The sequence below is a fragment of the Salarias fasciatus genome, chromosome 5 (genome assembly GCF_902148845.1).
Source record: "Salarias fasciatus chromosome 5, fSalaFa1.1, whole genome shotgun sequence".
NCBI classification, from domain to species: domain Eukaryota; kingdom Metazoa; phylum Chordata; class Actinopteri; order Blenniiformes; family Blenniidae; genus Salarias; species Salarias fasciatus.
In genome coordinates this window covers 34,148,010-34,172,311 of record NC_043749.1, presented here as the reverse complement: position 1 = coordinate 34,172,311, position 24,302 = coordinate 34,148,010, and the positions used below count along the sequence as shown (strand labels likewise).

At 47.7% G+C, this 24,302-nt stretch overlaps 1 protein-coding gene across 2 annotated transcripts in view; it reads right to left on the bottom strand.

Annotated features, from left to right (window-relative positions):
• Positions 1-2,432: 2,432 nt before the first annotated feature.
• Positions 2,433-24,302, bottom strand: part of hdac11 (histone deacetylase 11) — a 22,138-nt gene continuing 268 nt past the window's right edge. Inside the window, exons 2-11 of one of the 2 annotated variants that reach the window (XM_030092462.1) lie at positions 23,425-23,483; positions 22,711-22,859; positions 21,973-22,073; positions 20,895-21,011; positions 18,007-18,049; positions 16,397-16,473; positions 15,201-15,263; positions 7,770-7,866; positions 6,708-6,886; positions 2,433-4,105 (exon numbers count right to left, since the gene is read on the bottom strand). In XM_030092462.1, coding sequence (XP_029948322.1) covers positions 3,863-4,105; positions 6,708-6,886; positions 7,770-7,866; positions 15,201-15,263; positions 16,397-16,473; positions 18,007-18,049; positions 20,895-21,011; positions 21,973-22,073; positions 22,711-22,859; positions 23,425-23,459 — 1,104 coding nt within the window. In that variant the 5' untranslated portion in view covers positions 23,460-23,483 and the 3' untranslated portion in view covers positions 2,433-3,862. The remainder of the gene's footprint in view (positions 4,106-6,707; positions 6,887-7,769; positions 7,867-15,200; positions 15,264-16,396; positions 16,474-18,006; positions 18,050-20,894; positions 21,012-21,972; positions 22,074-22,710; positions 22,860-23,424; positions 23,484-24,302) is intronic. The other variant, XM_030092463.1, reaches the window with a different exon arrangement.

The following is a 24,302-nucleotide window of genomic DNA, read 5'->3' as shown; positions in this document are numbered from 1 at the left end:
TCACATCAGGTTGAAATAATGTTGTAAATGAGAGGATTTCCTCTCCAGGCAGCAGCAGCATTTAATGTTTACGGGCTTGTTGTGATCTGAAAGAGCAGTAAAAGTTTAAAGAGGCGAAGATCAGAAAACATCCAGAGGAAGAACAGCAGGACTGCTCTGGTCTGGAGTGTCTCCCTTCAGCCTGGATCAGGAATCCTCGTACTGGACATGGGCTGTTGGAAATGTAGCAGTCAAAGGAGGTTTTTATATTTCAAAGTGAACGTGTGCTTCACACACATCTGACTGGATCATTATGACGACGGTCTGTTTTCCTATTGAGACGTTAAACTGACAGGAACAGAATCTCAAAACCTCCAAATGGAAAATCTAGTAATAGATCGTTTTTCCACCAAGAATAATCGACCCTCATTTCTATCCAGATTCATGAACTTATAGGAAACCATCTAAAGTCATTGTCACATAAAAGCTGTTTTAAGTGGTAAACAGGGGAAGGCTTTGATTTTTCAGTAAGAAATAAAGGAGTTGATTTTCTTTCTGCTGATATATGAATAGTTTAACAGCTAATCCCTGAAATGAACCCTGAAAATGACTGACATGAGTCCAACCTGCGATGAAAAATGCTTCAGCAACTCAGTTCAGTTTTGTTTATGTAGTTTTATCGATGCCTTCTAATTTAAATACTTAAGCTCACAAAATTGTTTTTCTGGCAAACAAAGCATAAAAATCAACACAGCCCTTGTGTTCTCTGTCAGATTTATTTAAATGCATAGAAGTAGTGTTCAACATTATCTCAGTCCACAAACACAGACTGACACACAGCTGTGAAGACTGGGTTTTGGCGCCAGTCGCATGTTGAAGAGCCGCTGGTCACAGGAAGGAGCTGATCGGCTGGAAACTGCAGACTCATTAAAGGCAGACTGAACCGAGAGCGGAGGCAGCGCCGCGGATCGAAGGCTTCCGTCATGAGCAGCGGCGTCGCTGAACGTCTCGTCTCTTCACACTGTCAGTTCAGACGAGTCCAAACCGCTTCGTGGACCGGCGCCGCCGCAGCGCTCCTTTAAACCATCCTGTCGGCGCTCAACGTTCACCTCTTCCTGCTTTATTTTTGACTGAAGCCAGAGAGACCCGCTGAAGACGATGAATTTGGAAAAGCATTAAAAAGTCATGACGGCAGCACCTGCCAGCCGCTGCTTCAGGCGCGCTCAGACCCCGGCCGGCGGGAGCGCACGCCTCACGCTGGTGTTATCACAGCCACAATCAACCCGCCATTAGCGTCTCCTGCCGGGTGAATGGACGGCCGGCGCCACATGTGACGCTGCTGTCTGAGCCCCAAAACTCTTCAGCATGTAGCATGTAGCATGTAGCACGGCTCAGGGCAAAATCCTCCTGGATACCACCATCAGTATCGGTGCACCTCTATGGATTATGAAATATTTAGTTTTAAATTTGAGAATCAGCCTAAAGAGGAGGATTTCATCTTGTCTGAGCTGTTTGGCGAAAATGTTAGCTAGTGCTAGTAACTCAGCTCTTCTCTCAAATGTAGTGAAGTAACAGCTTCTCCTCCAAGAGCAGTGTAAAGTCTGCAAACGATTTGCTTTTGATCACTTTGAAATGATGAGTGAAGATGAACGCATCTTTCAGGATGTGAAAACTAGCTAGCATTGGCATTAGTGGGATTCACAGCAAGTTAAACTACGATTCCGGAAAGCTTGCAGTAGGCTGTGCAGCTCGTTGTGTCTTCATTTCCTCTAAATGGTGAGTAGAAAACTGGATTCATTTTAGGAAAAGTAAGAAGAGGTTTAGCTGCTACACCCTCAGTGGTCAGTTTCTTCACACATCTCATCCACTGAACTAAAAAAAACTTTAGGATCTGGAGCTAAGATGCTACCTGCCAACCAAAGTAATGGAGATATGGCTTTCTGAGGGTCAATCCTCACCAGAACCCTCCAACTCATGGCTTTAAAAAGACAGAATTCATTTGGAAAATGGTTTTATACATATATTCATTGGCTGAAGACTCCGCAAGATTCAGGAAGGAACGTTTAAAGGTTAAAAAAAAAAAGCAACAAAGCTAAACCCTCCCTGAAACTTAAAGTATCTACCACAAAATGTTCAACGAAGCCAACTCCTGGTATGAAGATATGATGAACAAATGAGCTTAAAGGTCCTGCATTATACACTTTCTTCACAGAAGTCCCTGATTTCCCCAAATCAGCCCCGGTCCTGAATTTCAGCCGGTCTAAAAGTCCCTGTAGTGAGTTCTACTGACAGCAGGCTGTGTGTCTTTCTGTGTGTCTGCACATACCGACTCCAGGTTATTTGGCACAATACCAGACCTTTAAATTCTTCAGATCTGTTATTTAGACATATGAGTGGGCCTGAAGCACAGAACACATTAAATACAGAAAAAATCCATCCAATCATTCATCTTATTACCAATAGACTGAGTAATTTATAAAACCAAACACTGAGAAATGAGAGACATTATGTGAGAAGGTTAAACATCAGCATTAGATAAAGTTTCATGTATAATTATCTTTTCCTTCATGTTCACCTTCACAAACTGAAGATAATTAATTGACTCCCGATGAATGCACAAGAATAGAGCTTAATACATCATATGTTTCACAAACGATATTATTTCCTGAGATGAGAGTCCCTCTGCAAACATACATTAAGCAGAAAACCCATTACCCTGCAGCTGATTAAAATCTAAACCTCACTTTCAGATTCTTTATAAATCCTCTGCAGCCTCGAGATCACAAGCGTTTCATCTCCAGTGATCAATCCCTTCATGTAACTTGTTCGTACAAACGTTACGAAATCACCAAAAGCTCTTAATTCTTATTTTAAATGGCATTTTAAAGTGCAAACTCCACTTTAAAGGTCCCATATCATCCAGTTTCCAACAGCTCCTCAGATCTGTCATCTGCCAACAACACTGGATTCAAAGTGTTTTCCCCCAAATCAGCCGGTCCACAAGTCCCTCCAGTGAGTTCTACTGAGAACAGGCCGTCCACCTCCACTGCGGGAGGAGGTCAGTGTTGCCAGGTCCAGCAGGTTTCTGGATCCCGTTAGTGTTATTTTCTTTATTTAGTGCAGTGTGTGTTTATGGCTGATCTCTATTACTCAGTTAATAGTTCTGCAGAGGCTCACATTTGACCCTGTTTGACGTTGTGTTGGGGCTGGAAACGGTGAGTCAGACCTGGCAACCCTGGAGAAGCCGAGGCTTTCCCGTTCCCTGCACTGTTTCCGGTGGACTGGAGAAACGCTGTGGTTCCACCAGATGAAGCAGAACGAGGCCCAGAAGGAGAAGCTCCTGAAGAAGCTTCTGAGTGTCTCACTGAGTCTGAGCTCATGTTGTTACAAGTAGCTAACGCTAGCTCCTGCTAGCTAACGCTAGCTCCTGCTAGCTCTCAGGGTTTTTCTTCTTCTACTGAATTTATTCAGTAGTCACTAAAGCAGAGCTCCTCCTCCAGAGGGAGGGGTTATTTCCATAGGGAGGGGTTATTTCCAGAGGGAGGGGTTATTTCCAGAGGGAGGGGCTATTTCTAGAGGGAGGGGCTATTTCCAGAGGGAGGGGTTTTTTCTAGAGGGAGGGGTTATTTCCAGAGGGAGGGGTTATTTCCCAGCAGGATATCATGAAGGTAAAATCTCCTGTTTGAGCAGGAAGTGGAGTGAATGTGGGAGATGAGAGCCTTTCTTCACTTCTGGCTCCTCATCCAGGCTGTCCAGACACTGATTACTGTTAGAAAACCATTAGAAAGGGAATTTTCCCTCGTGTATGGCTTGTCACACACACTGTGTAACATGAAGTCCCTCCAGAGCCTCTCATTTCCACACCGGTCAGGTGTAGATCTGGTCAAACGGCGCTGTGTTTGGACCCGGCCGACCCGGCGCTGCACGCCATGTGGGTGGCCAGCGATGAGCTCCCTTCGCCGTCTGCGGCCTCGGCGCCGATCAGGCCCTGCCTCTGCAAGTTGAGGATGGAGTCGGCGATGATCCGGGCCGTCCTCTTCTGGTAACCCCCGGACGTCACCATGAGGATGGGGACGCCCCGCCGCCGGGCCGCCCGGAACACCAGCTCGTCCCGCTTCACGATGCCCTGGAGGACAGGAGCAGACGGCGGCTCTCAGTCTACTGTCACCTGCAGATACTGACGTCAAGCGGCCGGCAGCTCTTTCTATGTTCTCTCTATCTCTTTCCACGGACAGCTTGCAGCCGAGCACAAATCCAGCCACTGTCAGGGACTGAGTCAAAAGCTTTTACCAGAAATCATTGTGAATGCAGCACAAACTGCAGAGAGCGAGGGAAATGTATTGACAGAGCACCATTCAGACACAGAGAAATACATTAACACAAAAAATGTTAACCTTCAGTGTTCAGGATAATGAAACATTCAAATGAAACGATTAAAAACAGCATAAAAAAAGACAATAAATCAGGTGAAAGTTTTAAGATAAAGGTAACAAAATAAGTGAAGGATAACCCTAAACCTCAGTCTGAACTCAGTACAACCGAACTTTGAATTCATGTAAACCTGGTCCACAACATTTTATTCCCACCTAAAAAAAAAAAAGGAAAATCAAATTAAACTTCATCTGATCAACAGAAACCCAGTCTAACATCAGAAAAGTTAAGAACAGCCAACCTAAACTTGGTCTCAAAAGAAAGTCAGGTTAACATCAGTCTAAGAAACACAAAACTAGCTTAAACCCAGCTCAAAACTACAGAAAACCACTTGAAACCGAGCCTAAAAAAAACAATAAACCACCTTAAACCTAGATTCCTCTTCACAAAACCAGCCAGTCCAAATCTACATAAACCACTTTAGAGCCAGTCCAGAGCTCCAGCAGCCCCGTGTGAACCAGGACCCTGACGTAACATCAGGATTGATTTCAAGCGTTATCAGGCGTGACAGAAACACATGTTTCACTACAACTTCAAACAATTACCAAAGCTGCGCTGTATTTTCTTCTTTTCAGGCCATTTAGCAGCAAAGCATCATAAATTATCTTGACAGCACACACACACACACACCCCCAGCAGACACGACGTGCAGATTCACCTTCTCCGCTCCGATAATTTCCTGGAATTTCAGGGATCGCTGGCAGGAGATGTCTGCACACGGGCAGCAATAAATCCACATTTGGCTCATCTGGACTGGCTCTCGCAGCATTTGAAATTCCCTCACTCCTCAGCGCTGTGAACTGAGCCGGCTCATCGTGATGTTTTTACGCTTCTTGACAGGAAAGCAGCTCTGGAGCGACGCCTCAAGCTTCCACTAAACTATATGGGATCAAACTTTTCAGCCGACTTCAATCTGTTACACACCAAACAGTCTCGAAATGGACGGGGGTTTGGGACGTGAGGTTTGCTGGTTCGAATCCCTCAGAGGACAGGTGAGCCCTCTGGGTGATGAGCTGCCTTCCAGATGGGTCAAATGAGGAGAGCTAAGACATTTCCCTGTGGGTAACACACACAGGATCGTCAACGAAGCGGCGGGGCTTGTTGATATTAGCTGAGGGATTCTGTCTCTACTACTTGGTCTATGAAGAGCTAAATCGACTGAAGAGACACACCTGGTCTGGAAAATGGATGACAATGTTTTCAAAAGATGTAATTTTCAGGTTGGGCCAGCAGTGGGTGCTGTTGGTTGTTTGTGCAATAAAACTGCACATGCATGAAGAGAAGAACACACTGTAAACATTAACAACAGATGGCCGGGTTGATATGACTTGGATCTGATCACCACCAAGGCGAGCTCCACTTGGTGGAAGGTTTTAAGACTTACTGTTCAGTCACGAAGACAAAAAAAAAACAAAAACAAACAAACAACTTGTTTATTTATCAAAAGCTCTTGTTTTTAATTGTCTGATTAATTTCTGTCTGCCAGGACTATAAAAGGAAATAAATAAATAAACAAGAGAAGGCCTCCTACGCTCACCCAGCACCGGCACGCCGCCGCAGCCTGACAGGGAAACACAGCCACCAGTTAAATGTTTAAACAAAGCGGCCTGACACCATTTTTAATTGTGGTGATTAGTGGAATTAACTACATTTCTGTCTGCGTTTCCTCGCGACCTTGACCCGCAGTTATGGAATTCTTTGTGCTGGCGTCGTTTCTCATGTTAATGAAGTGTTTGCAGGAAAGTTCAGATGTAATGTGGAGAATTTCAAGTAGCTGAAGTCAAACTTTTGACAGGTGGAAAAACAGTCATGCTTTTAATGTTAGATACTGCAGATGATGGTCTCTGAGGAAAGCTCAGCCTGCAAGCCTTTAAGATGACTTTAAAAGCATTTTAGCTCGAGATGTTCCCACACCAGGACAGTACCAGTACAAGTACTAACCTTTAGCTACTGGTTGATTCTCAGTACAGGTTAGAGTTCTAGCTAAATGCCAGAGAGTCTAATTTAGAGGCAAACAGTATGCAAAGGCGATGCACGGCGGCGAGCCACCTCCACCCAGCCTCTACGTCACCTCCAGCTTCGAGGCTTGCCGTTTCCCATATGGAAATGCAAATCACACACATGGTGGTGAGTTCCAGCATTAACCTCACATCCTGTACCTACAGCTCAAACAGCTGAGAGAAAAGTACTGCAGAAAACATCTGAGAGGAGAAAACGCTCAACGCTGGGAAAATCTCCAAACTGCAGACAAAGCTGGTCCTCTGGTTAGAAATGAAAGTTTTCCCTTTTCCCAGTACCTGTGGGGTGATGGAGAGCCCCCCCAGCGGGTCTCCTTCCAGAATGTCGGTCCCTGCGTTGTAAACGATGATATCGGGCCGGACCTCGTTGAGCGCTCCCTCGCAGTGAAGCTCCACCTTCTGAAGGTACTCGGCGTCTTCGGTGCCCCAGTCCAGCTCCACCTTCCTCTTTATGGCTCCTACATCAACAAGATACCACACACAGTGAAATCACACGGCCTAACTCCACTGGCATCCATCAACGGCCGAATCCTCACACAGCGTCTGATGAATTTGAATTCTCTCCCAGCGTTCGGTGAGGCAATTATCTTTCTCTACCTGGACAGTAATGCTCACATTCTGCGGCGGCGCTTTCATTAATGACTGTGTACGTTTGTAATAATTAATGCAAATGATGAAAAAGGTTAATTAGGAGACCTTCATGTTTCAAGGTTCAACAGAATTAAGCTGTAAAAGCAAGAATGTACGGCGCAGGAGCATGTCCAACGGAGAACGAACTTCTCGGTGGGTTTTCAAGAACAATTTAAAAAAGTTGGGGGGTTTGCCCTTTGAAGGTACCAGGAAAATAAATTCGTCTTGGAGGAAAAATATGAAGCTGACTGCTATCTTTAACACACCAGAATACACATTTATGAGACTTCCTAATGGAGAGAAGATGCTTTGAATTGAATTAATTGCAGTGAGGCAGATAAGTGGAGCGTGGACAGGGTTTGTAACGTGGGACTGAGACACTGGGTTTGGCGGGATGCGGTCCCTGTCAGGCCAGCAGCACCACGTTCACACATCTATTGGTGAAAGCGTGGTGAAAGCAGTGGCGCGGGGGGCGTGGGGGTGGCCGTACGGTGGACTTCCTGCTGGGCGATAACAGAGCGGGTAGAACACTGCTGGGAGTCAGTGTAAATAAAATGGCACTAAGTGACATCTGGGCGGTGGGAGTGCTGCAGCGGGGTGTCGGAAAGGCAAACCAAACCGCTCCGAGCACCGGACAGCCCGTTCTGGTGAAACCAGGAAACGTGACGAGTGTGTTTTTTCAACCAGAGAACCGATTCCAGAGCCACTCACTCTTGGCGTAGCCGTCCCCGGGATAGATGTAGCGGTTGTACATGTCCATGATGAACACTCGCTGGTCGTCCAGGAAGTCGCGCTCGTGTCCGTTTCCCTGAAAGAGCAGAGTCACAACCTGTTTTTACAAATTTACATGAAAATCCTGGATGTTTCTTCAAACACTGTTGAAGCCTTTCAGCTCTGAAGACACTCTGACGGTCCAGGACACCACTGGACTGCCGGAGTCCAGGCAGGCGCCTCTCGGACCCCTGGGACTCCTCAAACCAGTCAGAACCTTCAGACCAGTCAACCCCCTTGGATCTGTAGACCTGGGACTGGCAGCGCTGACCGCCAGCTCCAGAAGAGGAATAACCAGCTGTTGTCTGAAGCCATTAAATGTTAACAACACTTATGAAGAGGTCAGGGCTGTTCCGCCGTGTCTCATTTCTTTCACTCCATTTGTTAACCAAGCTGTCTGCTGGCTGTCGGAGGGGAGGTCAGGCTCCACGCCAGGTTCAGTATTACTGAATGAAGAGGAAGACGTAAAGGCCAAACGGGGCGACTGGAGGATCTATTGATGGGTTTCACTGAGGTGCGGTGAAGCACAAATGGACAGGACTCTACATGTGAAGATTTCAGCAGTATCGAGGGAATAACGACATGGAAACGCCTCTCAGGTATGTGTAGTCGATGTGACTCTGACGGTGTTAATTCAGCAGAATACAAATACAAAGAAGCAAAAACCCAGGGCCTTACCAAGACTCTAGAGTCTGAAGCTAGCTTCAAAGCTAACTCCGTTATCGTCACTCGGTGATGGAAACACGCTGCTCCGCCTGTGACTTGAGGCACAGGAGCATTTATTGGGCAGAAACTGTGAGTGAGATGCTACATTTACTGCCACTTCATGTTGTTGGCTCAGAATGTCCGATAAGTGCCGCCTCGGGTCAAACAATGTATTAAACAACCGGGATTTATGAAGCCATAAAGGTATCGACTTTCATTATGTGCTTTAGCAGCGCCGGAGAATTGAAATATACGTCAACGGCCACATCTCTACACGCTATTTAGCTTTATTCAACTCAGTTTTAATAGCATTTTACCTACAGAGGGTGATCAAACCACGTTGCCGTCACTGTTGGCGTCTGGGTTCAGGGGGCTGGACGGTCACGTTCCAGAGACAATGGGTTTGGAAAGTCATTTTAAGATAAACTCTAACACTGACGCCAGCTTTGAAATCCTGCTGCTGCAGTCTTCCATCTCATCAATTCTGTCTGCTGGAACAGATGTGTAGATATTTAATAACCCAGGTGTCAAAACACTCCAAGAATGATTCAGGTTCTGGCACATTAATCTCCACACAGCATATCTCCCACAGTCCCTGTGTCAGAGGAGAAATCTCTCTTCGAGCCAGCCTTTAGGGGCTTCAGGAAAATCGTTTCAAAATGAGAGTAAAGAGGAGTTTTTCTTCCTGCAGAACAACAAAACAAGAGGACGAACACATACAGGCTAAATGACGAGCATTAACGCTTCCATTCATTAACTGTTGGTGGGGCCAGACACTGCTGGGATGGACATTAATCCATTCATGACTTGTCAGACGATCTAATCGACCTCAGAGCGCCGCCGGTACTAATGAATTGTTCCATCAAGCACATACGTATATTCCATCCAGTTCGAGCTGCGGGGCAATAAAAGTCTTTCTCCGTCTCCTTTTAATAGTCAGCAATGTTATTTAGTATTCGTAATCAAGCATCCCATCATCCATCAGCAGCACATAACTTCAGGAGAGGGAAAAACAAAAACAAAGCTCTATATAACGGCTGCTGTATCAGCTGCTACGACTGTGGAAATGTTAGAATATATCACAACAATAACTAAATAATAATGAAAGAGTGCAGTTAGTGTGTGCTCTTTCACCATTTCTGGGCTGGATTTAATCAGTGGCATCAGCAGGGGGTTAAATTATGCACTCTCCAGGCGGTTCATTAGGTGAAGCTCGTCCGTAGATTCTGCCGTAACGAAGGCAGGGGCGCTCAGTTTGGTGAGAGATCTCTGCTCGTCCGCAGGCTTGCAGCCGTACGGCATCGCACCGTGAGCTCTTCATTATTCTGCCAGTTTGAAGGATGAAACTGGCTGGACAAAATACGAGAGCCGCCTCTCCGACAAGCTCCAGGAAAACTGAAAGCTGTTCTCACTGCAGATGCTCGGCTTACGGCAGAGTCGTTGAACTCGATGAGATCAGGTGAATAAAAATAAAGCGGAATGAAAGCGACTCGTATGAGGGATCATACGTTCGGTCCCGGCCTGTTTTATCTGATTGAATTCTAGTTTAGGAGCCATACATGTCGTAATGAAGCCACGCTGCAGGGCAGGAGGTTCACACACAGGGCACGGCGGCCGGCTGTGAGGTGAGGATAACCCACTGAACTCACTCTGCTCCAGACGATGGCTGAATCAACATGTCGGTGAACGCTCCGTCCTCCTGCAGCTCTCCAAAACAAGCAGAGACTATAAATCAGCTCGTATGCGGCCCGGCTCCTGCTGGCCGCCGTCTTATTAGCTCCATCCTCTCCTTCATCCGCACAGCGCGATAAAGGACCGCCGCTGCCTCGCGGCCGTTCGTTACTGTCGGCCCGGATCTTCCTGCACCGGGTTCAAACATCTGTGTTCAACATCACAACCATCTATTACCGTTTAACATTATGCAATCAAAGCAGCAGACGTGAAGGATCAGGAAACGTCTGTTTGTTTGTTTTCCCGGGTTTTTGCTTCAGATGATGAGTGATGATCAACACCTCGACTTCAAAGTCACGCTCGGGCGCAGTGTTTATGCTAATTTATTACCAATGTTTATTCCACTCCGCCGTAATGCCTCTCTGGACGAGCGCATGCAGTGGTTCAATAAAGAAACGGCTAATGAGGACGCTTTACACATGAATAGCCCCACTTTCACCACAAAGATGGAAAACAGCCAACAAAAATGTACAGAATCCAGCAGAAAGCTGATGGATCGGCCCGTGACTGGTTTGATTCCAGGCCAGGGCAGGTCACAGGCTGAGGATAGTCCGTCAGGTTCATCAAGGACCATAAACAGCATGGAGGGATCAGGATGATTCTTTGAGTTTGTCCTGAGATGGACTGACGACCGGTCCAGTGCACCCTGACCTGGATAAACGGGTGTAGAAGAAGGATGGATGGAAGAACAATGAGGTTTTCTCCAGTGGAGTATACTGGATCTATGAAGGTGGAACCGGACGTTCCTGGTCTGAGCCTCCATCTAGTCTGCAGCAAGTGTATTTATGTCTGTTTGCTCTCTGTCTCTGTCCACTCCGTTTATGAGTGTCTATCCTCTAACCCCAACAGAAACAGCAGAAAGTCTCTGAGTCGGGTTCTGCAAAAAGATTAATGTTTAGAAGTTGACTTAAAGCTGCTGTAGGCAGGATTTTGCTAGTCAATGCTAATGTTTCTGTGTTTTCTTTGGATTAAATGTTAGAGTATCCATTGATAATCCTTTAGGAGTGTAGCATAACTGCACTACCGCGAGGGTGCAGCGTTTCCATCTGTCTCTGTTCTGAGCTGAAAAGGAATCTCGACAGCTCCAGGTATCTTTGACCAATCAGAAGAGCCCCTGAGGCTCTAGCCGTGATTGGTCGAGGGGCGTTCGTCGCACGTTCTTGTGGGAGGGGCTTAACTTGCTTAAAGGCATGATGTCAGAGAAAACAGGACAGAATTGGCTGTGCTGGGCTTCAAATCGCCATCATAGATGGGTCAAATCGCCGTCTTGCTTAGGTAACCCTAAGCAAGATGGTGGAGATGCCAAATCCTGCCTACAGCACCTTTAAAATGACAGTGTCTTGGATAGTCCTGGTTCAGAATCTTCTGTGAATTGGTTCCTGAGGTGCAGCTGCAAATTCACAGTCTTTGGCCTCAGTTCATACTTTTACCCTTATAGCTGAGGAAATGACAATATGAAGATAAAGCTGTTCTACCAGGCCTCACATCCAGTGAACTCCCAGTGAAACTCGGTGAACGGCGCTCGCTTCGAGCTATAATCAACACAAACAAACAACAGCTGGCTGTTATTCTCTTAAAAATGAGATCAACCTATGTTAAGCTGCTTTAGATGATGAAAAATACCAAATACAGTCTTCATCGTCCTGAGACTTGGAATAAAAGGATGTTCTGAACAAGAAGTGAACTTTGGCCAATAAACTTGGTATTTAGAGCTGAATAAAGTCAAAGTGAAAGGTTGCTCCACAGTATGCCATGTGGAACACATTCTGACTGTTCACGCTGGTCTCCTCGTTGATATTATGTAATGCTGGTTCCTTTGCGGTTTGCTTGAGGACTGAGTGAGTCAGCGGCGCTCGAGGACAGATTCCTAAATAAGCCTGGACCGCAGAGCACCGTGTGTCATGTTTCAGGGTTGCAATTAGAATTTTACTGCACATCCACAACATTTTCTGCCGCCCAATTATCTGGCGAGCGGGCCTTCATGCAGATCTGCTCTTTTGTTCTCCCTCATGAATTATTCAGCCGGCGTCTGTATTGATCCTGTTCTCGTGTCAATAGGTAAAAGCGCATCAGTGGCAATAAAGCATCGCTGGGAATGAATAAAGAAAGGCCTATTCCTGGAGCGGGGCCGCGCCCCCGGGGAGACGCTGGACATCATCAGTGTTAACACAGTTCTCGGGGCTAATTGGTGCTGGACGGAATTATTATGCTGAAAACACAAGAAAAGCCTCGGCGGCCGCTGAGAGGGGCTGAGTCACGGTTTTGTGCAGCGGGGGTCGGATCGGTTCACGACCGCCGACCTCCGCCTCACGAGCAGCTCGCCGCGAGAGACTTCAGAGCCCGAGAGACCAGATGTGAGCAGCTGCTCTGCTCAGGATCCGTTCACACCGGCTTTCAGTGAAATGAAGGAGCTCAGTTTACACGACAACGGTGCAACTTCTTGAGAACAGCTCCCACAATATAAGTTTTGAAAATGTTGCGACTCTGTCTCCATGGAAACGGGGGAAAAAAATCCAACTTTCTCCTCATTTCTTTTGGTTGTTTTCCCACAATTAACTAATGAGCTTGAAGCTGAGATCTGCTGTCAGACTCTGATATGTTCAACCAGCATATCCAGCTCCACAGAATCACATTTCATTTTCTGCTCCATCCAGTCACAAATATGGAAACGATCCAGTTTCCATCCCTCGTTCCGCTGCTCCCGTTTGAGGGTGAGGTTCAGCTTTCTCTACACAGAGCTGCTCTGTCCTCACCGAGTCCTGACAGAACCGCTCCAGCTTCAGTCCTGAGCCGGCCTTTTGTCCTCGCTCGCTCACAGTGAAGGATCAACAACACAATGTCTGCATTATCGGTCCAGGGAGGAAAGTCAACAGGCCCTCATGCTGAAGCAGCAGAGTGGGCCTCCGGCCCTGTGGACGGAAGGAGAGCCTGGTCATGTGGCCGTGATGTTCAGGCTCCATTTCCCAGCGATGAAGGAAAGTACAGTCACTATGAGGACGACTCTCGCTGTGTTTGTCACCCCTAGAAATCTGCAAAATCTAAATATTGGAATGGAAAGATGTTAATGGAAACACCTACATTTTGAAAAACCTCCAAAATATCCCTTTTAAAGACTCAACTCGCTCATGAGGAGGTTTTTCAGGGGTCAATAAAGAAGTATGCCACTAAAGTGTAATGGAAACACTTCTGCCACATTTACAGTCAATCTGACGTTATGTGGCCAGGGTTGCCAGATTGGGGGGTTTCTGCTCAGCTGGGCTTCATTTTAACCCCCTGGGCTGGAAAATAAAAGAATAATTAATTATTTAGATGTTTTGTTGCTCATGTTTCATTTAGCATTGGAGAACTTATTTAGCAGTTTCATTGATCCGGTGGCTGAGAATCAGTGTGTGCTGACTGTCGTCTGGTAGCTGTTTGTGAGGAGAATGATCCTGCTGCCTTCTGTCTTCATTTATTTGGTGCAGGTGTGTGTTTGGTGTTTTTATTATGCAGTACAGAGCTGAGTAATGAGTTGAGCGGGTTCTACGTTGCGTTTGGACTGGAAAGAGTGAGTCAGATCTGGCAACCCTGAACGGGACCAGTCCGCTCCGGTAAAGAAGGCGCGATGCAGAAATCTTTTTACATAAAGAAGAACAGAGGCGCTGTCCTTGGTTGCAAACAAGAGAAAAATATGGAATTTTACAAGGAAAACGCCAAATGTTTTGCACCTCCATCTTCTTCTAAGTCTCACAGGACGAGATTTACGGCTGATAAACACCATTCAATGGAAACGGCTCAAATCGCAATGGTACGTTTGGCGAAATCTGAAAACTATCCCTTTTATTTTGCAAAGAAGTGTGACGAAAATGCAGGTATTGACTCACACTAATCCTCACCTCCAACAGTTCCTCACTGAATACGTAAATAAACATGTTTTGGAGAGGCGAGACTGTTTGTCCCTGGAAAGAAGACCCCATAACGTCACACACACACACACACACACACACACAGTTCCTCTGTGCAATTTGTGCACATGACAATTACTAAGAGTGCAGCCAAAGAGAAGAGTAGAACTAAAGACGCTCTCCGCCGTACCTCTGATCAGTCTGACTGAATCACACGGCACAGAACTCAACTTTCACTTTACTTCTTTTCAGATATTAAAATAACTTCGGCTCTCATAAACAGTGATTAGAGAAAGTTCATTGGTTCATAAGGTTAAGACATGAAGTTTAATCCTTTCAGTAATTAAAGGAATAAAAGCAGGAGACGTCGATACACAGCTGAGAACAGGGAGGCGGAACGTTCCTGAGAGAACACCTGATCACCTGGGGGTCCAGGAGGTCCTGAAGAGTTCAGGTCAGAAGGATCGACTCCATCTTGATTTGAACTCTGATTCCAGTGAGAACAGCGAAAGAACAAAGATCATTTTTCAAAAACTCCTGCAAAGATCCTCACAAACTGAAAAACGGCTGTGAGAAATGTTGATACTCTGCTTCTCCAGGAGAGACTCCATAGCAGAGTCATCTCTGGAAAGCGGAGCGAGCCGGTGCTTGTTGCTCTGATATACGACACATCTGCGAGCTGTTTAGAGTGATTTTACCTGTGAGAGCCGAGCAGAGAGGAACGAACTGACGGCTGCTCTCAATCTGAATAATGTGGCTCAAGTGGGACCGCATCAAACTTTACGGCCCCGGCAGATAAGAGTCTTTAAAATAATGAACCAAAAAGCCCAAAGGGTATTTCAAACACCCACACGAAACTGTCAACAAGCCGTCAGGAGCCGACATGACTGGAGCGAGTCCGACGCCATCCCGGCTCCAGACACGGCTGAATATGACAGAAACGACCAATTCCACCAGCAGGGGCCTCATTGATCGGCGTGGTGATGGGGGGGGTTATCGTGTCGTCAATGTCGGCTCCTGAGCCGAGGCGGAGGTAACGGTGTCGGCTCACCTGATGAGCGTCCAGATCGATGATGGTCGCCCGGGAGACGCCGTCCACCCTCTGGAACAGGAACTGCAAGACGGACCACAGCCGGTTTGATTTCTCTCCACAACAACAAGCAGACGTCTTCACACCGACGACCTCCGGAGACAGGCCGGCGCTCTGAGACGGAGCGGCGTTTAACGAACGGGCGGACGCATCCGGAGCGTCACGTGGCTCTGCTCAGTGGAACTGACTGCGTTCTCGCTTCTGCCATTTGTCCGGTGGGTTCAGCGTCTGCAGGGTGAAGCCGGCTGCAGGAGTCGTCCACAAACTGAGGCCTTTAATGGACTGAGCAGCGGGTTCAGTCAAATGAAATATGGAATTCAATAACTGTTTCTTGCTTCATCAGCAGTTTGTTTTCTTAACGGATCTGTTTAAAACCGTTCTGCTGGTCATCAGTTTCTCCTCACCACATGATTGAAACCAGTGACTAAAATAAAAAAAAATCGATTCAATCCATTCCATTTCACAACAATGCTTGTCAATATAATAAATATGCATCTAACAGTGACAAACAATGGCTTCAGACCTTCAGATCAGATGCGTTTCATTACAAAGTCAAGTCATGCGCTCATAATTGTTCCCATGGCCTCAGAAAGTCGAGCGTTTTGCTGTGAGTAATCCGTCATTTCTGTTTTTTAAAGACGATTGGATCAAGTAACAAATAAACTCCAGACGGTGATCTGTGTCGCCGTGATGCCAGGAGGAAGGGTTTCCAATCACTCGGTTCAGCTCGCAGCTGTTTTAAGGAAATCTCTGCTGCAAAACAATGGCCTGTTTGTTTTGGCTCTGCTCTGAATATGTGATCAATCTGTTCGATCGATGGCCGTTTGGCTGTTTTCCACAAAGAGCCGCACGAGATACTGTAGCTGTGCGTCGGTAAACAGCTCTGTGCTTCTATCTGATGGAGGAAAGCAGCTGCTGCGTTACGTCCAGAGAGTGAAGCATGGTTCATAATTCAGGAAGAAGGAGTCGCTAAAACTATTCAACGTGACGTAGCGGTGATACACTCTCATGGATTATATCTGCAGAGTTGACAAACACATGAATTCAACAGTTATGATGAGAAAACACACACGGTTCATATATTTTTCAGGCTCCATGAAGCCAGTCTCCGCTGAGCTGAGTCCAGCTGATTGGAGCTTGAAGCCGGGCCGCCCTACCTTGATGGCCAGCGTGATGTCTGCGTACGCACAGAAGCCTCCTCCCTTCTCGCTGGAGCAGTGGTGGAAGCCTCCTCCTGGGAGAAGAGACATGGCAGCCGTTAGAACGACTGAGCTCTGTTATTCAAAATGCTTTTATTTATTGCCCCTTATAAAGACGACAGCTGGTTTCCTGGAGTGCTGACGGCGGGATGGGAGCGCTCAGCAAAACGCTTCAGGAGCACGGAGAACCACGACCATAGTTACCGCTTCCTGCGCCGGGATTCAGAGCAACGACCAGCTCGAATAAAAGACCTCAGAATGGTGAAAGAGGAGAGGAGGAGCGGTGGGCCTCACTGTCCTTAAATCTCTATTAGAAGCATGTTTAGTGATGCAGAAGAACGTTTTCTCCTGATTCATCAGCAGCAGGTGAGGAGCAGCTGAGTCAGCAGCAGATACTCTCTGATGCAGCTCTTTCTTTCTTTTTTCTTTGTTCCCCGTTTGGCACAAAAATAAAGGACGACCCTTGTTTTCAAGCTAAAGACCTCCCACCCCATCCGCTGCAGAGAGGCTCCCAGCATGGAGCCCACTCGTCCCTGAACCTCCCCTCGCCTCCTCCCCACAGCTTCAGCCAGGTTCCTGCAGACACAGGCCCTCTGAAGAGGAGGATCTAGTACTACTGGATCAAAGATCCAGGCTTCAGTCTGGAGTTACAGCAGCTGTCCTCTCCAGGAGTTCACTGCAAATAAAGATCTCATCTAAATTTAGAAAAAGACCTTTTCATGCTCACTTCTGTACAGTCGGAGGATCTAAATCTGGCCTCAATTTCCCCGTCTCTGCCGCAGCGGCCTTCATTCAGAGGGAGAAAAGGGAAGAGAAGGCGGCGGAGCGGCCAGTTCTTCCAGAAGAACTGGCGCTGCTCTCCAGCCGGCTCTGCATTTCCATTTCGCAGCCCAATCCACTGAACTGTCACTGCTTTAAATAGTGTGAATTGAGATTTAAATGGAAACACACACTCCTGGTGCGTAACTTCTCCAGATTATGAACTGGAGATTCATTAAACAGGTTTGGGAATGGAAACTAACAGCAGATACAACAATTCATCATGTCAGTCTGTTATGAAGACGATTTGTCACACACAGAGCTCAACGCTAAGATTCTATACCAGAGGAGAAAAACCAAAGCTAAACTGTAACAAACTGAGACATTATTAAGACACTGAAGTCACAAAATAATGAGGAACCTGCTTCACTTCTCACAGCTGACATTTGACCAGTTTACGTCGACAGAGGAAATAATTAAGCTAAGCGAGTTCTTTAAGGCAGAAACTGTTTTCATTCCACAGGCAGAACAGACGAGGAGCCAGGCTGAAAGTTGGACCTGATCTCCAGAAGCGCGGCTGCTTTATTGGAGATGATTTGCAGGACCGTCAGAGCGGAGCGGCGCTGCGAGGCGGCGGCGCTTTGCTCCACCTTCAAACACCGACGCCGCTCCGTTTCCTGCTCTCTGCCTGTGAGAGGCGGCGGCCGCTCAGAGCCGGGAGACGGGTCTGAACGGCCGCCGTGCCGCCAGACGCCGGGGTGAAGACGGCTCGGCGCCACGCGGCTGACGGGCGGATTCCGGTGACTTACCGACGTTAATGGCCCATCCTCGGTCCACCGCCAGCTTCCCCGCCTGCGGAGGGACGACAGGAAAAAACACTAATTGTGACATTTTCTGAACATTACGGCACTTCAATCTTTTTTTTTTCCTTTTTCACAAAGTGCAGCAACAATAATCAAGTCCGTCTGCAGCCTCCATGAATGATTCATGTCGAGGAAAACAGCAATCAGAACCAATCAGAGCAGCGACTCGGGGAAATTCATTTAAACGCTGCGTTTCTGCAAAGGGCACCGCGCTCCGATAACCAACCGACGGTTTTCCATCTGTGAGTCTGACGTCCGGCCGTCCGAGGCGCAGCGTTTGTAATTTCACATCTAGAGAACAACAGACTTTACAGGCGCTGCGGCTCTGCGGCGCTCCGGCCGCCGGCCTGGAGGGAAATCTAATCACCCATTCTAATGTCGCAGCACTCCCTCGTTTGCCTCTTCCGCTGCTGGTTTGACCTTTTCCCCTGCGGCTCCCTGTCCTCCTGAGATCTGGAGAGCGCGGCGTCCGTCGGAGTCCTGAAACGAATCAACCGGACCCAGAGAGCGGCAGGTCGAAGGTGTGTGTGCCGATCAAACCAAGGCTTGAAGAGACGCGATGTAATGGTGAGAGATGACAGGACGGGGCCGAGCGCCGCCAGAAGCCTCCACCTGCACCTTCCCTTTGTCGGCACAGCGGTTTCCTGCATAAACCGAAAAGTTTGGCGGCGGATTTGGTTTGAAAGCCAAGAAAAACACTGCCCTAAACATTTGGAGCTCGTCTGCAGAAGGCAACGTTCCCATGAATCCAGGCTTCAGGCCGGTCGGCCGACACCCTCAGTCAGCTCTGCCAGCGCTGCTTGTAACGCACGTTAATGAACACACACTTCCTGTTTCCAAATATCTTTATAAAAAAGACCATTAAACAAAAAAACTGAGAAAAGAACTTGAGTAAATGTAAAGTGACTTGAGTCGTGGGAGTTGCCTGTAAAGCCAATGATAGAAATCTGAATTGCAGTGTGGTTTACTTTGGGCCGTTTCACACTGGTTGTGTTACGGAAAATTACCCAGCAGGAGCTGCAAGCATAGCTATATGGCCATAGATATGTAGATGTCGCTGCCTGAGACCCATCCATGCCACTGCCGGATCAGCTGTGGCTCTGTTGCAGCTGTGGAGTGAAACAAACAAGACGCATCCGGTGGAAGTGCAGCCGTTTGTTACGATAGGGGCTAATGCTAGTAGCCATATCTATGGTCATATGTCTATACTTGCAGCTCCTCCGATCCGGATCCGTCTAACCTACAAGAGACGCAAAACTTAAATAAAACCCTTGAAAGCCTCACATCGATCCTGTTCGAACGCGTTCAAATGTGACCATAAAATGGGCTGCAGCCCGGAAAGGACTCGCTGAAGGACGGAGTGACGTGGTGGAGAATGTCCTCAGTCCAGCTCCAGAGCACCAGGCTGTTCTCCAGCACTGCTGGGCCAGCACGGCGGCGGCGGCGGCGGAGGCTCCTTTCGAAGGCAGGTGGAGCCGGGGCCCACATGGTTCCCTGCAGCTCGCCGTGTGGCGGAGACCACGTGTCGGCGTCGGTACGAGCCTCTGACGGCGGAGTAATAACACGCATTAGCATGTGTGCACACACTGCGCCGCCGCTCTGCCGGGGGAAACAAAGAGGCTCTGTACAGACAAGAGGAGCCGCCGCCGCCGCCGACGACCTTCATCTCCACCAGCCTCCCTTCCCACAATGCTTCTCTCTGAGCTGGAAGATGTTTACCTGATATCCTTTGTAATCACATGAATGTACATCCTGCACGCTCGGTGCTGCATGATACTGATGAGCGCACATTCAGAAATACTGAGAGCCCAATTATTCCTGCAGGACCAGCTCAGCCTCGCTCGCCCTCGCTCTCTGAGCTCCACTGGCAACAAAGCCGTCTGCACAAAGGAAACACATCAATCCGCAGCTGTAAAAGGGAGAAAAGCAGCCCTGTAATAAACGCAGGGGTCACTAAGTCACATTTAAGACTCGTAAGACTTCTAACACCTAATAGAAAGCAATGTGAGCCATCACAGCAGTCCAGATGTAGGGAATTAAATCGGTATGGATGGGTCTCAGGCAGCCAGATACTTAAAATGTTCTCTGGTTATGAATACTGAGCTCTGCTTATCCACAGTAGAACAGAATAGAACTCACTCTATTCATCCCAGACAGACATTCTTCAAACACACATCAAAACGGCGGTTGATATTGAAAAACCGCTGCTGTGAGAGAAAAACAAACCAAGCAAGGGCATCCTGAGAAAAATGACTACAGATAAAAATCAGCCTGAAAAACAGTCAAAGAAACAGTAAAAGATACGATGCTCTGCCTTTGACTCTTCTGTGACTGTGTGTGTGTGTGTGTGTGTGTGTGTGTGTGTGTGTGTGTGTGTGTGTGTGTGTGTGTGGACATTTAGGAAGATTTCTCCTGCGCCTCGTCCAAAGCTAATGTTCTCTCTAGTCAGGGAGCAGAACGCAGCTCTTAGCTGGTCCGGACCTGCAGCCTGGTTCTACCTAGACCTGGACTCTACTGGTCCTCACTCAGTCACTCACTCCTCACCATCACATCCAGGACTCGTTTCAACAACACTTTCCAATGAGGACAAAAAACTTTAGCTGTGCTTTGGGTGTCTGTTGGCGCTAATACTTTATAATCTTAGTTTTCTTGGTCCAGAATCAGACAATGCTGAATTTCATATAAAGTGTTAAAGTTTGGATAATCGGGGCTGAAAGCAGCTCCTGCTGATATTTGTGCTGCTGTCATGTTACGACGACTCTGTGTGACCTGCAGCAGTCAGGGACACAGCGTCTCTCAGACCACCGGAGGGACCAGAGAGGAGCGACACCCACCATGATGGTTCCGCCCGTCTGGGTCCGCAGCGGCCGCAGAACCTTCCGCTGCACCAGGAAGTTCGGCAGGAACATGAGCGGGGGGATTTCTGTGATCGTCGCCACCACCAGAGACCACTGCCAGGAAGACACACCCCGTTAGAACCTAATAGACCCCATTAGACCCCGAGACCCGCTCCCACAGGAACACAGGACACAACGCAGACTAATGCTGACCGCCGCCTGACGGAGGACTGGGCAGGGCGACACCGACACGCCGGACAGGACTGATTTCACCCCGGACTGATGCCCGAGCAGGATCATTAACACAATAGCTGGAGGATAATTTTCCCTCCAGGATGGAGAACGCTTTGCAGGAAGCGCTGATGCTGCTAATGTTATTCTAAGAACTGAAGGTGAAAAAAGATCGAAAAACAGCAGCACATGTGTTTCTGTGTTCATATGAACATAAACAGCTGTTAAAAAAGCTCCTTAATGGCCTGAAGTGAGTCTGAGCCCTCAAACCAGGTCAGGTTTCAGCTGCTGGAACCATTTCTGGTGGAAAGAACCGAAGGAAGCGTTTTTCATTTGTCTGCAGCGGAGAGCGTTTCTTTACATGGTGAACAGATGGAGTGAGACGCGATGCGAGGCGTCTGCAGGACGCCGACACACACCGGCCAGAGGCTTCGTGGTTTATGATGAAATACTGAAAACTGCATGAAAATGTGGAAACCCCTGAAATTCTTTTGGAATTTTAACTGTAAAGCTTCCAGGACCAGAAGAATCTGGACCAGAACCATTTCCTCATCTCACCAATATCAGAAAACAAATCCTGCTGAGATGAAAAACAAATAAAATGGAGCCGTTCCTACAGGTTTTGGCCTTTTGTCTGCTTTGTGAATGCTGGAAAACCTCCATGTGAGCAGAAAGAGAGTCAGAGGTCTGGACACAGACGGTGGACTCGCATCAAGCCAGTCTGGTATCAACCAGTAAAAAGAGAGCTAAAAAACCCTACAGTTCCAATGGTTTCTTCTTGCTTTGGTACAAAGAAATGCAAGTATCTGTACAGGAAACCCCCAAAAGCCCAGAGCGGCGCTACCTTCAGTCTGCTGAGGTAGCGTTTGGTGTGAACCACCAGCAGGTCGTCCTCCGTCGCCTCCCGGGCCTCCACGATGTTCCCGTCGGTGACCAGCTGCTCCTCTGGAACACAGTTCAGCAGGTCCGTTAGCTTACGTTAGCTTACAGCATCAACCGCCACAGGAACCTCCCTGAGGAGATCTTCACCGGGAGCTCTGTGCAGCTCCAGCAGATCAGGAAGGCGGAGGCCGTCCACCAGTCCCACTGCATTCTGGGTACTGGACCTCTGCCTGCTTCCTCTTTGACTGTGGGAGCTGCTCGTTCCGAGCCAGCGCCGGGCTCCGGGCCTCATTAGCATCTGTTACCGGCGCCCGCTCTTTCACACGATGTTTGCTAAATCTGCCACATCGCCCACTTTTCCTCCAATTACCGCCGGGGTAAATTTAGAAAGCCCCGAGTTTGTCTCTGTCAGCACGGGCTCTGTTCTTTATTTTTTGCACTCTCAACTTGTGGAAGTTTTGGGAATTCATTAGCGGCGAGGCGACCGCCGGCGCAGCGCCCTGACAGCGGCGCCGTGTGAAGCGCTGCCAGTTAGCCGGCGCCGCTCTGCCTTCTGTTCCTCTCTCTCTCCTCTTGGCCTTGGAAACCAGCTCTGGGTCCTCTGCTGCACCTGCACTCCTCCCCAGGAGGATGTTTTCCTCTAATTACCAGAGCTCTCCTGCTCCACCCCCTCCCCCTGCTCCCCCCACGCTCCGCTCACCTCTCAGGAAGTGGATGACTTTCCCCCACTTCCCGGCGTCGAACGGGTGGAGCTTCTCCATGCCCATGAAGGTGATGTTGTAGTCGGGGTGGTACACGATGGGCAGGCATGCCGGAGGGACGCTCAGGTACAAATCAGAGCCGTGGCCTCTGAGAGTCAGGAAGACACAAAAAAGAATTCATGAGCGGCGGCTCGACGAGCTCCGGGTCCTGACAGGATCCAGACATCAAAATGATTCTAATGGTATGACGATGACTTTTTAACCTTTTCTTTTTTTTGTGCAAGAAAATCAGCATCAGCTAAATGTCTTTTCACAAACCTTAAACAACTTGAAAAACACGAGTGCAGTTTTAGCAATAAGCCATTTATTTGACATGACGGGTTATGACGGCAGGATTTTATCACTCAGGGTGAAGCTGAGCTGCAAGAGACCCTCAACTAGAACGAGTCTGAACCTCCTGCCCTCCTTGGCATCAGACTGGCCCTGCTGGAACCGTAATCCACCAAGTATTTAATAGTACATGCATATGCTTGAATTGTGACTGTGCTCTCAAAAGATTAAAAACAATAATAATAATAATCCTCATTAATCACCTCCTGTGTTGGGAATATGTCTGACTATAGAAACAAAGTGAGCAGCAGGAACATCGACACACCCTGGAGCAGATATCCCTAAATAATACAGAACAACAACTGTGTGTTAGTGCGTCTCACCTGCTTTTCCCTTCATTATCTTCTGTGTGAGACATGGTTTTCAGGCATTACTGCTTCTGCTGACAGGAAAAAGGAAGTGAGGTTATCAAACCGGACTGCCACAGCGGACCAGTCTAAACACTCCAGTGCTACAGAGGTGAAGCAGACATGCCGTCTGAATGACAATATTCACTATATGGACGAATGAGAAACCATTTTTTATTTTTTTATTTTTTTTGAGGAGGGGGGGGGGGGGATTTGTATGTCTGTGATGTTGACAACTGCATCTTTATTGTTTTTACTCCCTATCATGTTTTATATTCTTTGTTTGGGGATTTCATCTTTACTGAATGAACCTTGACTATACAGGAAAGTATGAATATATTGGTAATTAAGATGTTTTACAACAGCTTGGACTATTTGAAATGTTTTGGAACTTTATATTTTCGCATAGTTTGTGACAGTTTTCAAAGGGCGGAAAAATTTAGGACATGATACTTTATTCAAATGTAAATAAAAGCTGAGAAATACTTTTTCTCTGCATGAAGCTTGTTTTGCGCATCATCCTCTTGTGTTTTGGAAGAAGACTGAATCATTTCCGGTCACAGAACCCCTCTCTGGCTGTCAGTAAAGGTTCACCTGTGCTGGAATAATAGAACCTCATTATGTGAGAATGACGCGACAGACGCGCCTCCAGTCCTGCGCATGCGCACTGACGCGACAGAAATGGAAAGACGCAACAACACACGGAAACGAGCCCAGCTGGTGTGTGCGTCTCCGTGCGTCACTGCGTCTTTTCTTTCTCACAAAACACCGCGTCTGCATCCGTATTTCGCACCGTAGGTCGGAATCGAATAGAAGGGAATAAAATGCGCGCCGCGCGCGCTGCGTGACAGCAG